Source organism: Equus asinus, chromosome 5 (assembly GCF_041296235.1).
Source record: "Equus asinus isolate D_3611 breed Donkey chromosome 5, EquAss-T2T_v2, whole genome shotgun sequence".
Classification (NCBI taxonomy): Eukaryota; Metazoa; Chordata; class Mammalia; order Perissodactyla; family Equidae; genus Equus; species Equus asinus.
Genome location: NC_091794.1, coordinates 83,406,151 through 83,424,906, shown reverse-complemented (window position 1 = coordinate 83,424,906; position 18,756 = coordinate 83,406,151). Strand labels below are relative to the sequence as shown.

Here is an 18,756-nt window from a genome sequence, read left to right as displayed (position 1 = left end):
AGTTGGCCATAGGCCTTGGTGTCAAAGTAGGAGAGACAGACACACCTGACTACAGTTACAGTGTGAATGTTCCAGTCGACTTCTAGACCTGGGGGCCATGGCCTCTGTCTACAGGGGCTTGGATGAGTGAAGCTTAACTAGGGCCTCCGATGGGGACTGCTGGGTGCTTCCAGATGGAGAAAGGAGAGAAAGGAGCAGAGGCAGAGGCAAGGAAAAAGAGCACGAGGTAAGGGCCAGAGCTGGTGTGTAGGTCGGGGTTGACCTGACCTAGCCATGGCCCCTTGTCAAGGGCTCTAGGAGCCTTGTTATCAACAGCAGTGAATTAAGAAGGGAATTCTAGAGAATTTAAGTTTCTTCTGAAGAAAGATCACCCTGCGAACCAGCTGGAGGGTGGGCTGGAGGGTGAGACCCACCATCAACTATCCCCTAGGCTACTGCATTAGCTTCCTGGTCTCCACGGTTCCACCCAATCCATTCTGGGCATAGTGGTCAGAGAACTATTTTGAAACATAAATGTGACCATGGAACTCCCCATTACAACCTTCAACAGCTTCTCAGAGCCCCCAGATCCTCCACACGGTTTACAGGGCCCTGCATGGTGTGGCCCCTGCCCACCTTTCCTGCCTGATTTCATGCCCTCTCCCCACCCCCCTCTCCCTCCACACTGCCCTTTCAGTTCCTTGAGTGTGCAGAAGCTGTCTCCTCTCCCTGAAATCCTTTTTCCTGCTTCCTCCTTTCCCTGGCTCCTCCTCCTCCAGGTTTCAGCTTAAATGTGACCTCAGGGAGGTGTTAACCCATTGTTGTCTACCACGTATGTCAATCTGCGATTTATGTATTTGTTGGTTTATTCCAAAAGTCGGCAAACTTTTGTCCTAAAGAGCCAAGTGGTAAGTATTTTAGGCCTTGCGGGCTATAGGTCTCCTGCCGTTGGAGTGTGAAAGCGGCCATACAATACTCAAAAGATTGATCGTGGCTATGTTCCGATAAAACCTTATGTACATTGAAAACCAAATTTCTTATAATTTTAACGTGTCTCGAAATATTATTCTTGTTTTGATTTTTTCTTTCCAACTATTTAAAACTGTAAAATCCATTCGCAGCTCCCGGGTTGCCCAGAAACAGGCAGGCGTGGGTGGCGCGCGGACCCTGGTTTACCAGTAGATTATTATTTGCCGACCTGGGCTGATTCGGCCGAGTATTGTCTCCTGCAGCACTGAGCACGTGGAACATAGAAAGCATCAGGACCACATCGCTTTGTTCCCCACGGTGCACCTGACACAGCGCCCGACACTTACCAGGGCCAGAGGCGCGTTTGGCCTGCGCTGGAGTGGGCGGGGTCTGCGAGCGCGGGGCGGGGCCGGGGCGGGGCCGGGGCAGGGGCGGGCCGAGCTGCGGCTTCCGGCACGGGCGCGCGGAAGGGAAGTAAGATGGCCACCACCAAGCGCGTGCTGTACGTGGGTGAGCAGTCGCGGGCGCTAGGCAGATTGCCGGCGAACCGGCCCCGAGTGGGTCCGGGTTTGGGGTGGGACACGTCTCCGGACGCGGAGGGCGACGAACAGCTGTCTAGGCCAGATCTCTGGCAGTATTGCCTTGCTTCAGAGTGTTAGCCCGAACATCACGATTTTTCCGGCTCTCTTTCAAGTCCGCTAAACTCTAACCGGAACTCTTCACCTCCTGGACTCGGAGCATTGATAGAGGGGTATTATGGGTCTCCAGATCCTCGCGCCCATTCATTTTGCAAACATTCACTGTCGCGATGGCTCAGCCCCGGTTCCTTACCCTAAAGGAAGGAGTTCCCAGATTAGCCAGGTAGAAATGAGAATAACCCCAGTAGCACAGTTTGATGAGCGCTTTAGTGGGGATGGACAAAGATGACGTGGGCTTGGGTGCGGGGAGAAATGACCCCTCCATCTAGAGAGGTGAGAGCAAACTTTTCAGGATGCGGTGACGCCGGAGCTGATGAGCCTGAGTTATCCAGGTAGCCAAAGTAGGGGCAAGTGTGAAAGGGAACAGCAAGAGCAAAAGCCCAAAGGTGTGCAAGAGTCTTACTCTTGGGGGCAAGTGTGTCATCTTGCGGGATACCCAGGGAATTGGGGAAGCAAAGGGAAAGAGGCTGAAGAGGTGGGCGGGGCTCCGGTTATGAAGAGCCTTGTATATACTGCGGAGGAGTTTGTACTTTATCCTGAGGACGGTGGGAAACCTTTGAAGGAGTTGAAGCAGGGAAGTGATGGGTTAAAATCTGCGCGTTCCCAGGATCGTTGTAGTTGGCTGTGTGGAGGAGAGGGAGGTCAGTTAAGCTATTGCAGGACCACCCCGCTGGCGGTGGCGTAGCGGTTAAGTTCTTGAGCTCCGCTTTGGTGTCCCCGGATTCCCAGGCCCGGGATTCTGGGCGCGGACCTACACGCCGCTCATCAAGCCATGCTGTGGGGGGGCATCCAGTATACAAAATAGACGAATATTTACACAGATGTCAACTCAGGGCCAATCTTCCTCACACACAAAAAAGGAAGAAGCTATTGCAGTAATCCTGGGGCTAGATGAAGGGGTCTGAAAGAAGGGTGAAGAGAGAACTGTGCTTCATAGTAAGGGTGAGGGAGCAGATGAGAGGGGTGCTTATGTACCCATAAGACTAAATGGAAAGACACTTCCCCTGTGGCTATAGCATGCTAACTGGGCTGCAGGGACTTCTCAAGAGAATGGAGGACAGTGGTACAGAGGCTCTTGGCTTCTTTTTAGGTGGACTGGCAGAGGAAGTGGACGACAAAGTTCTTCATGCTGCTTTCATCCCTTTTGGAGACATCACAGATATTCAGATTCCTCTGGATTATGAAACAGGTGAGTCCTTTTAGTGTCTCCCGTGTTCAGAATTTTCCTACTCGGAAAAGAACTTAAAACTTTTTTAAAGGCATATCACAGAGCATTCTAAATATGGTTGGTATGTAGGAAAGTTCGGGAGGAGGGTGCCTCAGTAGGGCAGCATGACGGTGATCTTGATGCAGAAGGAATGTTCTGAGGCTTGCAGTTGTGAGCTATAACATAACTTTGCAGAGAGTCCTGTATGTTGGGTTTGAGATAACAAAATTTTCGGTAGCCCAGAAGGAAGATAGGTTTTGACCTACATGGACATCTGACTGTTGTTTCAAAGTGCCTGCCGGGTACACTACCATACCTGCCCCCTTCTTGGCAGCTGTGCTGTTAAACAGGGCAGCAGGAAAACCCAGCTCCAACAGTGGGGCCTTGGCCTCTGTGCAGCTGGGTAAGTTTTCCTTCAATTGGTATCACAGTTACAGTTCAGTTTTCTATTTTACCTTTGTTGTCATTTTTAAGATTGGAGCTTTAGGCCCAGCTCCATGATCGATCCTGCATATGTATTGTTAGCAAGGTCTTTAAACTCTCTGGGCCTGGGACCTTTGTAAAAAATGATAAGGTTATATTCGTTCTCTAAGGTTACTTGGGAAATTAAATTAACATTGTTGTGCTTGGCCCTTTGTAGTTAGATCAGCATTTTCCTGAAGATAAAGGCTGAGCATCCTTATCCAGGTTTTAGGATTCATGCTTTATGCACAGTTGATGCTCACAGTGTATATTTGGAATAAATAATTGGTAGGTTAAATGACTTCATTTTTCTAGCTGCCTTGCATGCAAAGGTTAAGGTTTTAATTTGGCTTTGGTAGAAGAATCAAATGCTTGTTTTTAAAGATTAAAAGTATAGCTCATTAGCTGTCTTCACTAAAAAAGTAGCTATGTTCATTAGCTGTATTGCTTAAAATGTCATTTAGACTAAGAAGAATCAAAGAGTGAGATTCCTTCTTCCCACATAGTGATTGGGTGGAATTTCTAGTGTCTGGATATGGCACGTGACTGACTTCACTTCCATTGTGACCATCTGTTTCTTCCCCTTGCCCCAAAACAATTACTTGTTTTTGTTTCCTCTTTTTTCAGAAAAGCACCGAGGATTTGCTTTTGTTGAATTTGAGTTGGCAGAGGTGAGAAGATTCTGTGTTAGCTATGTTTAGTCTTTGGCTTGTGTCAGTGTTGTCACCGATGACAAAGGGAGCTGTTCTCCATTCGGCTAGGTTTCTCGGCCCCATGCTCATGCTTCCAGAAAGACAAGAAGTGCTGTTTGAAGGAAAGTTCCCTCTCTTAATCAAACTGTAGACCATGGTTGGCATCACAGACCTGCCAGGTCCTGCCCTTCTTGCTCTGCAGAGCTCCTTCAGCCCTGCTCATTGGCATTCTTGCCTGGCAGCGCTGGTGATTAGTTCTCATGCCTCCCACTAGATGGCAGATGGCTGTACCACCAGCTCCTCAGTCAGCCAGGAGGTGCTCTCTGTGAGACACACACAGCCCCTTGGCAGGAAGGATAGAGGTGACTTTGTCTTGTTTTTATTGCTACTGAGTATGTTTTTAGACACCACAAAAAGCTAAACTCCTACCTGGTCTTTTCTTGGCAGGATGCTGCAGCAGCTATCGACAACATGGTATGGCTGGGAATCTTCATTCTTACTAAAGCTTTTTGGTGGTACAGAGGGTCCTTGTTCATATATTGGTTTGCTGAACCTCCAAAGTTACAAGGGTGGACCTACAAAGTTACATGGCGAAGTAAATATTGTCATCCCGTGAAAATATTCACTGTGAATTGATCACTTAGAAGATTAGCCCTTACTCAAACATCCTTCCCCAAATAATATAAATCTGAATCGTCCTTATTGGCCAATCTCTCACTGGCTGCCCCATGTCTAGGATAATAAATTGCAAATACTATGTAAACTGCTTGTACAGTGAATTGCGTATTTTGCCAACGAGGTAGGATTTCACGAAGTGTTAGAGGAATTAACAACTGAGAAGAGGAATTCGATAAGGATAATGACAGGGTGTGCTACACTGCAAATGATTTGAATCACTTGGAGAGGTCCTTGGGGAAAATGCTGAAGCTCTTGAGTCCTTCTTTGAGATCCTTGTGATTTTCACATGAGATACAAAGTGCAAAGATGTCGTACCGTACTGTTGCTAGACTTGTTGGAAAAAATACTGCAAATTAATCGGCACCCGTTACTACTTTGTTCTACAAATTAGTGCGTAGTTAAACCTGAATTTTAACTATAATAAATTGATTTTCATTATTTTTAGTTTCATCACAACGAAGTCCCAGTCAAATGTTTTTTTCCTTTACTTTTTACCATGAAATTTTCTTCACTGCTCTCTAAATGGATTCACATTAAGTGACCTTTGGAGCTGGCCGTGTGGCACAGTGGTTAAGTTTGCATGTTCCGCTTCAGCGGCCTGGGGTTCACCAGTCCGGATCCCGGGTGCGGACCTACGCACCGATTATCAAACCATGTTGTAGCAGGTGTCCCATATATAAAGTGGAGGAAGATGGGCACAGATGTTAGCTCAGGGCCAGTCTTCCTCAGCAAAAAGAGGAGGATTGGCGGCAGATGTTAGCTCAGGGCTAATCTTCCTCAAAAACAAAAAAACCACATTAAGTGACCTTTCATGGTACCAATTATCTTTGGATAATAAGATTCTCCTTTATTCCTGTTCTGTTACCCGTTCACCAAATATATTCCTCAGCTCTCAGAGAAAGAGCACTTCTCACCATTTCAAAGCTGATCTTGGCTTTGGAAGGTGACCTCAGGGACTTGGAAAGTACAGTTATCCTTGTAATTAGAGCACCCTGAACCTGGAGTTGCTGTTGGTAGCACAGGTCTTTGCTGGTGCTGGAAGACGGGAGGTGTGTGAGGGGTCCAGGAAGGAACTTCCCTGTACCCAACTCTGCCCTGTGGTGGTACAGAGCTCGCTAGTAGGGGCTCAGGGGTTAAGGGAAAACAAATGAGCAAGTCTCAGATGTATCAGAAGCAGGTGGAAAGCTGTCTGACTCTCTTTCAACCTAACAGTTTAAGCAGCTGGATTTTTAATCTTTTCAGAATGAATCTGAACTCTTTGGACGGACAATTCGTGTCAATTTGGCCAAACCAATGAGGATTAAGGAAGGCTCTTCCAGACCAGGTGAGTGGGGGCAACTACACATTCCCCATCATGTCCTCCAATGTGGCCTTGGTTGCAATTTTATCCGTATTTACTTGGAATGAGTACCGCTCCTGGTGGACAGGTGTAGAGGATGTCCACGTTGGTGAAGGCCGTGCGCCACCTTTGTGGGAAAATAAAGTTTGTGTTTCTCAGGATAATCGTTCCCCTTAGGAGACAAACCCTGCCTGATCTCCTCTCTCCCAGTTTTCTCGGCACTCCCTTCCTGGCGTGCTCCCCGGCTAGAACCGGCAAGAGCTCCGCCTTTCCCTTTAGCGTACCTTCTCACTTAGCCCTGCTGAGAGCTGGCCTTCAGGGCTGACATTCCCCACGAACTTTCCTTACCCTTGGGAGTTCCCAAAGCGGAATCCTCCGGCCCAGTGGGCCACGTAGTGTGTTCTCCTTTGCTCACCAAAGCAGCTAATTAGCAGTTGGCTGATAGCTTGAGTTTCTTCACGTTTGTTTGATTCTTTCCCTGTAGTTTGGTCAGATGATGACTGGTTGAGGAAGTTTTCTGGGAAGACTCTTGAAGAGAATAAAGAGGAAGAAGGGTCAGAGCCTCCCAAAGTGGAAACCCAGGAGGTGAGGTTGAAGGCTGGGCTGCCAGAGGGGAGGCTGGTGCTTTCCGCAGGAGACTTTTTTTTTTTTAAGTTTTTATGGGAATTTGCAAGTGTGCGTACAAAAGCAGAGAGAGTAAAGAATGAACTCTTAGTCCTTTGGTGAAGGCAGTATTAAGTGAACTAGAAGGAGAGGCGTTGGTTCTCTCATCCTCGTGCTCTGCGTCCTGAGCTTCTCTGCTCCCCTCAGGTCCCGCAGGCCTGAGTGAGGAAAGTCATGAGTGCTCCCCTTCACCCTCCTGCTCAGTCCCCTCCTTCACCGAGGCGACACAGGCCTCCTGCTCCTGCCCTGACGCAGGGGAGGCAGGATAGGGTCGTGGTACCTTCCTGTCAGTCTGTGCATAGGTTCAGGGTTCTCCCTGCCTAAGAGAGCCTGCCTTGGCGTTTGCTCCTGACTCAGCATACTTCTCTGAGCACAATCCCCTGCCTCCGCTCCCCCCCTTGTGACTGTTGTTCTTCTGGATTTCTTTCTTGGCTCATGGATCTCTCTTCTCGGCCAAAACAGTAGCAGTCGCTCTGATTTTTCACAGCTTCTCCTGTGCTATTGACTTTCCTGGTCTCTGTTCCAAGTCCTGAGCTTTAGATGTTTCTGCTTTAAGTCTCACAGGCAGCTTAAAGTTCCCTAAAATGGATGCCCTCCCTTCTCTAAGCCTGTTCTTCCTGTGTTCTCTAGCTTGTCAATTTGCTGCCATCCATCCACACATTGACCCAAGCCAGAAACTTGGACACAAAGCAGAGCACCATAAATGGCCCTCACAGTGGAGTAACGCTAGGGCATCCTAGACCCCTCTTTAAAATAGAGGTAATCCTTGGGGCTGGCCTGGTGGCACAGGGGTTAAGTGCACAACTTCTGCTTCGGCACCCCGGGGTTCGCTGGTTCGGATCCCGGGTGCAGACATGGCACCACTTGGCAAACCATGCTGTGGCAGGCGTCCCACATAGAAAGTAGAGGAAGATGGGCACGGATGTTAGCTCAGGGCCAGTCTTCCTCAGCAAAAAGAGGAGGAGTGACAGCAGATGTTAGCTCTGGGCTAATCTTCCTCAAAAAAAAAAAAAAATTAGCGCCAATCCGTTATTATATTCTGCTAACTTTTCCTCTTAAATCTTCCTTGAATCCCACCTCCCCTGGTTGTTCCGTCATCCTAGTGGAGCCTCTCATCTCATCTGGATAATTGCACTAGCTTCCTAACTAGTCTTCTGGCTGCAGTCTTGCTCTCCTCCAGTCTTCCACAAAGAGCTCTAAAATGATCTTTTTAAAGGACAAGACTAATCGTCTGACCCTCCTGCTGAGAGCTTTGCAGTGGCTCCCCATCCCTGGCCCGCAGGATAGTCTGGGAGGGCCTCTCCGAGCTCTTGACCCTGCGCGCCCCTCCACGCTGCAGGCCACCATACACTCTTGGTGGAGCCAGTCTTTGTGTTTGCCTGTATGTCTTTGTTTGTGTACAGGCTACTCAAGAGCTCATTGCCTTTCCCTTTCTAGGCAGTAAATTCTGTGAGGATAGGGGCCTTGTATTAGGCTTGTTAATAAAAATGTGGGTTAATGTGATTATGAGTGTGGACTTGGGTGGGGGGCGGGGAGCATTTAGATTTGAATTCCAGCTTCCCCACTTGCCATCTCTGTGACCTTGGGCAAGTTATTGAACTTTACCGCGCCTCAGTTTTCCCATCTATAAAATGGGGAAGATAGTGGTACTGATAAGGGTGGTTGTGAGGATTGAATGAGGTAATATACATAAAGCGTTTAGAATCGTACCCAGTACGTGGCAAGTGCTATGTGAGTATTTGCTGCTGCTGCTATGTCACTGGTGTTGTTAGTGGCAAATAATAGTCATAGTATCCTCAGTGCCCAGCATGATACCTCAACACGTGCTTGTTAAACCAAACCATAAACAGGTTAAGAACATTTGACTTTTCTCTTTGGAACAAGTGCGACAGCTGTATTAAATGTCTCTGCTTAGCCTCACGTCTACTTGGGGTATAAACAAGGTCCCAGTCTCCTCCATTGGCTTCTGAGCGCTTAGACCCAGGCCAGAGGGCTGCCCTCCTTGCTTCCATTGTAGCCAGCCTATGGGTATCCAGGGCTACACATAGAAGGAGGGGATGGTGTTACATAAATGGGTCCACTTAACTGGAGTGAGGTGAGTGGGCTTGCACTGGGGTTTGAAGTTGTTGAGAGTTGGGTATTGCGGGCCAGAAAAGTGTTCTGTGAGTGCAGGGCAGGGTGAAGCAAGCTGATGTGTATGAGGGCCAGTGTGACGAGATAACATGTGCCTGTGGGGTGGGGCTCGAGTAGATAGTGCTGAGATCTCCTGTCACTAGACATCCAGCTGCGTGCTGTGGCTGTCGCCCCCACCTTCTGTGACCCCATGGAGTCCCAAGGCCTTCCCTGTGAGCACCTTGCTCCAGCTTGCTCGCTGCAGCTGGGTTCTGGGCGTGTGTTCAGAAGAATACTCGCTCCCTGCTTGGGGAGTTAGGGAGTTCTCTCTAACCTGGCGATTTCTTCTGTGCCTAGGGAGAGCCCACTGCAAAAAAGGCCCGGTCAAACCCTCAGGTGTACATGGACATCAAGATTGGGAACAAGCCAGCCGGCCGCATCCAGATGCTCCTGCGTTCAGACGTCGTTCCCATGACAGCAGGTGAGCAGGGCTCCGGTCAGGACGGCCAGGAGGCTGGTGGCTGAGCTGTGAGCCTTCCCAGGGTCCTCGATGCCTCAGTTCTTCTGTCCTAGACATTGTTTCTGACCTGAGTTGATTTGCATCTCGTATCCTGAGACCTAGTAACAGATGAGTCAACTGGCATCTTTGAAGTTTTATAAGTCCTGGTTTACAATTTTTTAATAATAGTTTTTTGGCTTTTGTTTTTAATACAAGTAAACAAGTATTCATGCTTAAAAAAAAAAGAGGGCTGGCCTAGTGGTGTAGTGGTTAAGTTCGCACACCCTGCTTTGGTGGCCTGGGGTTCGCGGGTTTGGATCCTGAGTGCAGATCTACACACCGCTCATCAGCCATGCTGTGGCAGTGTTCCACGTATAAAATAGAGGAAGATTGGCACAGATGTTAGTTCAGGGGCAGTCTTCCTCAAGCAAAAAGAAGAAGATTGGCAACAATGTTAGCTCAGGACAATCTTCCTCACCAAAAAAAAGAATACCACACATAAATTCCAACTGTATTGAAGTAATAAATTGAAAGCTTAAGTCTTCTTCCTCTCTCTACATTCAGCCTTACTCTCTAGAAGTGACTACTGTTGGGTCAGTCACATGGCATAGTAGTTGGTTTTGCACGCTCCACTTCTGCAGCCCAGGGTTCACCCAATTCGGATCCTAGGTGCAGACCTACCCACCACTCATCAAGCCATGCTGTGGCGGCATCCCACATAGAAGAACTAGAAGGACTTACACCCAGGATATACGACTATGTACTGGGGCTTTGGGGAGGCAAAAAAAAAACAAGGAAGATTGGCAACAGATGTTAGCTCAGGACCAATCTTCCTCACCAAAGAAAAGCATACTTAAAAAAAAAATCTTTAAAAGAAAAAAGAAGTAACTACTGCTAACAGTTTCTTGAGTATTCTTTCCAGGTTTAAATATTGACATCTATTTATTCTTTTTTTAATCTAAAATTTATTATATAGTTTAAAAAGTCAATTTCAAAAAGCTTGTTTTGAAAAACAGCAGTCCCCTGGTGCTGTGCCCCCGCCCTGCCCCACCACCGACAGCATTTGCTTCTCCTCAGATGCAGCCAATTTCAACTCTTAGTTGATTCTCTTGGTTTTTACCTCCTTGTTGGTAGGTAACAGATTTATGTTGCTACTTCCTGGTGTTTTCATTTTAAGCATTATTTATTAGCTTCCCACCTCAGAGGATAAGGAATTGTTAGCTTTTTAAGTCACCTGTGCTGCCCCTTCATCTTTCTCACGTCGTTTCCATAATTTCGGTTGGGTCCCAGGTCACTTTAACTATATTAGCATCATCCTGTGATAACTTCCTTTCCGCATAGCATTTTGTTTTCCCCAGAATTTGTAATTGTCTTGTTTTCACATTTGCTTAGTCTTCTATGTGTTTATTCCTGATTCTCTCCCAAATCCTCCTGCCTGTGTAAATGTCTCATCATGTTCAAACCCACCAGATGTTCTGTCAGTTTCACTTTCTTGTGGACGTTCCTCCGGGGAGAACCTCTGACCTCCTCCAGCCTGGGCGGGTTGCCCTCCAGGCCCACTGCACAGCTGTTGTCATGGGATCTCCTATTTTTGCCTCTTATGTTGGAACCTCTGTTGCTTTTTTGGTTTATTCCCTTATTTCAGTAGAGGACGTACTTCTGTAGCTTCTGGAGAAAAGAACTTGGGAGGTAAGTATTTTGAGACTAATGTATGCAAATATCTACCCTCCCACTTGATTGATAGTTTGGGCGTAGAATTCTAGAGAAGTCTGATGTCGTTCTGATCTTTGGTCCTTTGTACAGAATCTCTTTTTTTTTCTTTTTTCTTTTTTTTTTAAAGATTTTATTTTTTTCCTTTTTCTCCCCAAAGCCCCCCGGTACATAGTTGTATATTCTTCATTGTGGGTCCTTCTAGTTGTGGCATGTGGGACGCTGCCTCAGCGTGGTTTGATGAGCAGTGCCATGTCCGCGCCCAGGATTCGAACCAACGAAACACTGGGCCGCCTGCAGCGGAGCGCACGAACTTAACCGCTCGGCCACGGGGCCAGCCCCCAGAATCTTTTTTTTTTCTGTCTAGAGCTGGGCTGTTCAATACAGTGGCAACTAGCCACATGTGACTATTTAAATTTAAATTAAAATTTAGTTCCTCAGTTACACTATCCAAGTGCTTTAAAGCTGTTAGAGAATGCTGGTCTCCAGGCTGGAGGGTCCTGTGTTCTCAAACTGTGTCCCTTGGGAGTAGATGTCTTTCCATCCATCAAGCTGGATATTTGGGAGGCCCTATTGTATTAGTTTTCTCTTGCTGCTCTAACAAATTACCACAAACTTCGCAGCTTATGAGAACACAAATTCATTATCTTACCGTTCTGTAAGCCAGAGTCCGACCCGGGGCTCACCAGGCTAAAATGAAGATTGTGGCCAGGTTGCCACATTCCTTACTGGGAACACTAGGGCATCCGTTTCCAGGGTCAGTCAGGCTGTTGGCAGAATTCAGTTTCCTGCATCTGGAGACTGAGGTACCCATTTCCTTGCTGGCTGTCAGCTGAGGATTGTTGCTTCTAGAGGCTTGTGGCCCCTTTCCTCTATCTTCAAAGCCAGCAATGGTGGATCCAGCCCCTCTCACGTTATGAATCTCTCCTGCCTCTTCTTCTGTCGCTCCTCTCTAACGCTCCCTTTCTGACTTCAGCTGGGAAAGATTCTCTGCTTATAGGCTTGCGATTGTGTTAGGCCACCGGGATATTCCAGGCTGCTCTCCCCATCTCAACGTCCAGAACCTTAATCACATCTGCAGATACCTTCTGCCGTGTGCGGCATAACGTGTTCTCAGGCCCCAGGGACTGGGGCAGGGACATCTTTGGAGAGCCATTAGTCTGCGTACCATGCCCATCAGTCAGGACAGTCTTAGCTTTTGGTTTGGGAAAATTTCCTTGAATTATTTCCTTGCTTCTGTCCCTTCTGATTCTCTCTTCTCTCTGGAACTTTTCTAAGTGTTCTTTTTGGTAGTGCTCTGTGCTTGTTTCATGGATGTAATACAATCTCATCTTGGGATATTACTAAAGTTTCTTCTTCTGATACAGTTTATGTTTCAGGTTGCTTTTTCCTGGGATTTTTTGCTTTGTTGGTTTTGGGTCTGTTTGTTTGTTTTGGTCTTTGCTTTTCACATCAGATGTCTTCCTCATATTTAAGAATGGGGCCCGAAAAGTCTGCTTGGAAACTCCCTGGACGTTGGTAGGGGTGCGACTGAGGCTTCCACTGTAGGGTGATTCTCTCTGTCGGATCCCGGATGTCGGTATCCCTGGGTTATGTTCTCTTGGAGAGAGCAGAGTCCCCAGAGAAGACTCAAGTCTCCTGCTGGAGGCCCTGTGTCCAGCTGTTTGCCTTGTTGGTGCAGGGAGACGGTATATAAACTTCCCCTTAGCCTCCATTTGCCATTACGGTACCTCCACCCTCAGCTGTGCGTGGCACGTCCCAGTGCAGAGACCTCAGCTTGAACCTACCAGAGAGGAGACTACCAGCTGGGACGGGGGAGGGGAGAGGCTCGGATCTGGGGTTAGCTACTTTCTTAAATAGGCTTTCAACTAGACTTACTGTTTTTAGATCTACTTTTACCCTTGTGTCTGAGGTTTTGGTGTATCTGCAACATACATGGAGTTGCTTCTCTGCTTTACCAGCATAAGATTCCGCTTTCTTAGGTCTGCTGTATCAGTTATGACTCATCTATTTGTTTTCTAGCTTTCAAAAATTTTTTGTTGCTGTTGTCTCTTCTCTCTTTCTCCTTTTTTTTTCTTTTGTCATTTTATCCATTTTTAAGTGTACAATTCAATGGCATTAATTGCATTCACAATATTGGACAACCATCACCACTATTTTCAAAATTTTTTCATCACCCCAAACAGAAACTCTACCCATTAAACAATAACCCCCCATTCTCCTCTCCCCCTAGGCCCCTAGTAACCTCTAATCTACTTTCTGTCTCTCTGGATTTGCATATTCTAGACATTTCGTACAAATGGAATTATATGATAGTTGTCCTTTTGTGTCTGGCTTGTTTCACTTATCATAATGTTTTCAAGGGTCGTCCATGTTGTAGCACGTGTCAATGCTTCATTCATTTTATGGCTGAATAATATTCCATTGTATGGATAGTCCACATTCTGTTTATCCATTCATTTGTTGGTGGACACGAATATTATTTCCACTTGCTATTGTGAATAATGCTGCTATGAACATTCATGTACATGTGTATGTGTCTGAATCCTTGTTTTCAGTTCTTTTGGGTATGTACCTAAGAAATGCTGGGTCATGCGGTAATTCTCTGTTTAACTTTTTGAGGAACTGCCCAGCTCTTCTACAACAGCTGCACCATTTCACATTCCCACCAGAAGTGTATAAGGGTTCCGATTTCTCCATATCCTCACCGACACTAATTGTCTGTTTATTATAGCCATCCTAGTAGATGTGAAGTGGGATCTCGTTGTAGTTTTGATTTTCATTTCCCTAATTACTAATGATGTTGAGCATCTTTTCATGTGCTTATGGGTCATTTGTATATTTTCTTTGGAGAAATGTCTATTCAAGTCTTTTGCCCATTTATTGACTGGGCTTTTTGTGTTTTTGTTTGTTGAGTTGTAGGAATTCATTATATATTCTGGACACTAAACCCTTATCAGATATGTGATTTGCAAATATTTTCTCCCACTCTGTGGGTTGCCTTTTCACTATGAAAGAGTGTCCTTTCATGCACAGAAGTTTTTAATTTTGGTGGTCTCATATACCTGTTTTTTCTTTTGTTACCCATGCCTTTGGTGTCGTATTTAAGAAACCGTTGCCAAATCCAAGGTCACAAAGATTTGCCCCTGTGTTTTCTTCTCAGATCTTGTTTGGTTTTTCTTTTAAAAAATCGCTTTTCCACCAGTTTAGTTGTGGCGCAGAGCTAGAATGCATGTATTCACTCCTCCTTCTTCAGCCAGAATCCCCTTTAGTCCTTTCAAGATGTCAGTATCAGAGGTTTAGAGTGAAAAGATAAGCATTAAACAAATGAAGTGTTCAGAGTCTAGTTAGAGGGAGGTTTTGTTTGTTTGTTTGTTTGTTTTGTTTTTTAACCTCAGCGCGTTTTCCTTGTGGACCGCAGAGAACTTCCGGTGCCTGTGCACCCACGAGAAGGGCTTTGGCTTCAAGGGCAGCAGCTTCCACCGCATCATCCCCCAGTTCATGTGCCAGGGCGGCGACTTCACGAACCACAACGGCACCGGTGGCAAGTCCATCTACGGGAAGAAGTTTGATGACGAAAACTTCATCCTCAAACACACGGGGCCAGGTGGGACCGGGGGCGGGTGGTGGTGCGTGGGGCCGGGCTGGGGCAGGATGGTATGCAGGGCAGAGTGACGGCTGCGGCTCTGGCTGAGGGCTCGGGGTCTGGGGGAGACTCGGGGCAGAGCAGAGGCGTTCCGCCTGGCTGGAGGGCGTGAGCTCGCATCCGCATATGCTGTCCGTGCCCCCACCGTGTCTACGCTCCCTATTAGCGCAGCTTAGATTCTGGATGCCACTGTAAGCTCTCTCTTAGTCCCTCTGTCCCACTGCCCCCTCTCTGTCACTTACCCAGTAAAAAGTCTCAGTGGTCCGTCTTCCAGCATCTGGAGAAAAACACACAACTGTACTGGTTGGTCCAGTTGAAAGCTGACACGGTTCTTCAGGGGCCCCTGGCAGCCTCCCTCGATCTCCCTGCTTGGTGCTCAGTCCCAGGCAGAGATGATGGCTTTGCACCTGCCTGCATTCCTGAAGTGCCCCCTCGCCCTCCGCCTCAGCTGATGCTCGACTTGCTGCATCTACCCACACGTGCCTGCTCTGACTTCCCTCCGAGCACAGGGGATGAGCTGTCTCCCCTGAGGCCAGCGATCATGCTCGTGGCCTGGACCCCGTCCTCTCTCCCCTCCTTAGGAGCTTGGCTTACTGCAGTTGTCCCCTCACTGCCTTGTGTAATCTGTTTCCCCTGCTCTGCTAGATGAGCCCATCAGCATAAAAGTATGCAGAATCAGTCTTTAAAAAGAAAGTCATCCTCAGGGCCAGCCTGGTGGCATAGTGGTTAAGTTCGCACGCTCTGCTTCGGCAGCTTGGGGTTCGCAGGTTTGGATCCTGGGCGTGGACCTAGGACCGCTCATCAAGCCACATTATGGAGGCATCCTATATACAAAATAGAGGAAGGCTGGCACAGATGTTAGCTCAGCAACAATCTTTCTCCAGCAAAAAGAGGAAGATTGGCAATAGATGTTAACTTAGGGCCACTCTTCCTCACCAAAAAAATTAATAAATAAAATAAATCATCCTTTGACTCATGTCCCTCTCTAGCTGTCATCTATGCTTCTCATCCCCTTTTTAAGCAACACTTCTTGGAAAAGTTGTGTAGACTCCCGGCCTTTTATTCTCTCTCTCCCCTTCTAGCCCCACCGCTCCACTGAAACCACTTGTCAAAGAGGCCGACAGCCTCCGTCTTGCCAATAGTCAGTTCTCAGCCCTCATCTTATTCCACCTCCTGGCAGCATTTACACCACCGCATCTTCTAGGCAGGTGTCCTCTGAGGGCTGAAGGAGCCAGGGTGGAGGGAGCCAACACGCTCGTTCTCTCCCGCAGGCCTGCTCTCCATGGCCAACTCCGGCCCGAACACCAACGGCTCCCAGTTCTTCCTGACGTGTGACAAGACGGATTGGCTGGATGGCAAGCACGTGGTGTTTGGGGAGGTCACGGAAGGCCTGGACGTCTTGCGGCAGATTGAGGTGGGTGGCCGCCCTGGCCCTTGGTATGCAGCCCTGCGGAGAGCTGGCGAGGGCGCTCTGTGGCCTGGGAGAGGGGCCCCGCTGCTTCTGCTAAGGCTGGGGGCGGGGGGCGGGTGGGTGTCCCCGAGCTGCTCCTTCCTCTCCACCTTCCATCCCCTGATTTCTCTTCTTCTTCTGTTCCGACTGCAAAGGCCCAGGGCAGCAAGGACGGGAAGCCCAAGCAGAAGGTGATCATCGCCGACTGTGGGGAGTATGTGTGACGGGCGCTGTCTCTGTGCTGCCCCTGCGTATCCAGGAGCGTCAGCCCCGGGGAGCCAGCACCTGAGGATGTCCCGTTTGCAGCAAGCAGGGCTTTGTGCCAGGGCCCTTCCTCGAGCCAGCGTGGGCAGCTTGCTGCGGGCACGGCCTGGGCTCACTCTGGGCTCTTGCCCAAGCGTGGCTGTGGGCCCACAGCCAACACTGGTGCCGCCCTCCACACTGTGGACGGCCGTGCATGGCCTTTCTGTGGCCTCTGTGCCAGGGCCTCTCCTGGGCCCTTGAGTGTGGCTCCTGGACGCTCCTTCTGGTGAAATAAATCCTAGTTCTTGTTCTGCTGCCTACAGCGAATTCCTGGGAGCTGTCAGAGATGGCACGGAAGGCCGCGCTGTCCCGCTGAGACAGGTTGGCGAAGGGATGGGGCACAGCGTCTTCCCCACAGCTTTTCTTTCCTCCCTTGGGTGGATTCCCTGAAATGCCAGGGGATCTATCTCTGAGCCAGATACCCTTGTCAGACCATTGTCGAGACAGTGGGATCGAAGATAGTGGGAAAGTTCCCGTCTCGTGCTGCCTCTCCTCCTGACCCCCTGCCGGCCCATCATAGAGGCAGCAAGTGGACTCTCCAGTCCCAGCGGTCACTGGTTTATTTGTTCACTTTCATTCTACACAGTTTTTAAATGATATTTTATAACTCAAAGTGCCTCCTGCGTGCCAGGTACTGTACTTATTCGTCAGGAGACAGGAACTCAGCAAACCCCGTGGGCCTAAGCCAGCCTACAGCCAGCTTGTTTTTGTGAAGAAAGTAAAATAAATAAAATGCAGCCACATCTGTTTCTTTACGTATTGTCTATGGCTCCTCCCTCACTGCAGCGGCAGGGTAGAGTGCTCGCAACAGACACTGTACGGTCCCTGTGTTAGAACTCTCCAGAGAAACAGAACCAATAGGATGTGTGTACATAGAAATTTACTTTATAGAATTGGCTCTGTGATTGTGGGGGCTGGCAGGGCTGATATCTGCAAAGCAGGCTGGCAGGCTGGAGACCCAGGGAACAGTTGATGTTACAGTTTGGGTCTAAAGGCCATCTGGAAGCAGAATTTCTGCTCCCTCAGGTGACCTTACTCTTTTCTCTCATAAGGCCTTCAACTGATTGTATAAGGCCCACCCACATTGTGGAGGGTAATCTGCTTTATTCCAAGTTTATTGATTTAAATGTTAATCACATCTGAAAAATACCATCAGAGCAACAGCTCGACTGGTATTTGACTAAAAAGTGGATACCATGGCCTAGCCAAGTTGACACATAAAATTAACCAACACAGTCTCAAAGCCTAACATATTTACTGTCTGAGCCTTTACAGGAAGTTTGCCGACCACTGAATGAGCCAGATGGTGCCCCTGATGCTGAGCTCACAGTCTGGTGCTCCTTTGTGCAGGTGCTGCTTGGAGCTCAAGTTGGGCTGCCTTCTCCCCACTCCCCCTCCCGCCTGGTCAGCTGGGTGGCTGGAAAGAATCCCTCCCTGGCTAAAGGCTCTGAGCAGCGACTGAGCCTGAGGCCACTAGCCACCTCCCTGTGGGTTGGGTTACTCAGACCATTGGGGTCCATGGGCGGGCCTTCTTCGTCTTGAGGAGAGATCTGGACAAGGTAGGAGGCTGGAGAGGCAGGTGACCCCAGGATAGCTCCTGTGAGGGGTGTGGCACTCTGACCCTGCCTTTGGCTCCCATGTGTCAAATGGACTCCCAGGCCTCACTGAGCTCCCTCTGCTGCAGTTGGCCGGGTTTCTGTCTCATGGCAGGCATGTATGATAGAGGTACCCCTGATCCTGATGGAGCTCCTAAAAGAGACCCTCCCTCAAAGATGGGCCCCCACTCTCAGTGCAAGCTGTGCCCATCACAGAGCAGTCGATGGGGCAGGCTTTAGTGAAGTGGGGATGGAAGCAGCGTCTTCAGGGCTTTTACAGGAACCAAGAAAGGGTGTGTATGAAGAGCTTAGCACAGCCAGCCTCGCAAGAGAGGACTGACTCCTGTGACGTGACCTGTCACTTTCTGCTCTTCCCTCGTAGCCTAGGGCAGTTGAGATCAGTGAGCAGGTCGGAAAGCTCAGCAGGTTTGGAGTTCACTGGGTGCCAGTGCCCCTCCAGGTGGCCACGGTGTCATCTCACTATATCCACACCAGAACTCTGTGCGGAGGTAAACCAGGGCTCGGGACATAAGAGCAGAGCTGGGATCGGGAGCTTGGCCGTCTCCCTCTAGTCATAATGGAGTCTTAGGAGGTTTACTGGGCTCTAGGCTCAGTCTGTGGCAGGGCAGCCCAGTGCCTTCAGGGGGAGAGACAGTCATGGTCCCCAGGAGTGGTCTGGGCCCTTGTGGGGAGACACGAGGAAACAGGGCCCCACTCTGCTAGGCAGGAGGGGGCCCCAGATCCTGGGGCGCAG

At 48.7% G+C, this 18,756-nt stretch overlaps 1 protein-coding gene across 12 annotated transcripts; it reads left to right on the top strand.

The window, feature by feature from the left end:
* The first annotated feature begins 1,359 nt into the window (after positions 1-1,359).
* PPIE (peptidylprolyl isomerase E) lies at positions 1,360-17,162 on the top strand. 12 transcript variants are annotated; one of them, XM_070510258.1, is made up of 11 exons: positions 1,406-1,450; positions 2,737-2,835; positions 3,943-3,986; positions 4,282-4,369; positions 4,455-4,481; positions 5,928-6,009; positions 6,509-6,609; positions 9,157-9,280; positions 14,430-14,615; positions 15,926-16,068; positions 16,260-17,162. In XM_070510258.1, exons 5-11 carry the CDS (start codon positions 4,479-4,481, stop codon positions 16,326-16,328), a joined length of 708 nt encoding a protein of 235 aa, XP_070366359.1. In that variant the 5' UTR covers positions 1,406-1,450; positions 2,737-2,835; positions 3,943-3,986; positions 4,282-4,369; positions 4,455-4,478; the 3' UTR covers positions 16,329-17,162. The 12 variants fall into 12 exon arrangements, with proteins under 12 accessions (XP_044626370.1, XP_044626367.1, XP_070366355.1 ...); XM_070510256.1 differs by having other exon boundaries at positions 1,406-1,458; XM_070510259.1 differs by having other exon boundaries at positions 1,410-1,458; positions 4,455-4,602.
* Positions 17,163-18,756: the final 1,594 nt, after the last annotated feature.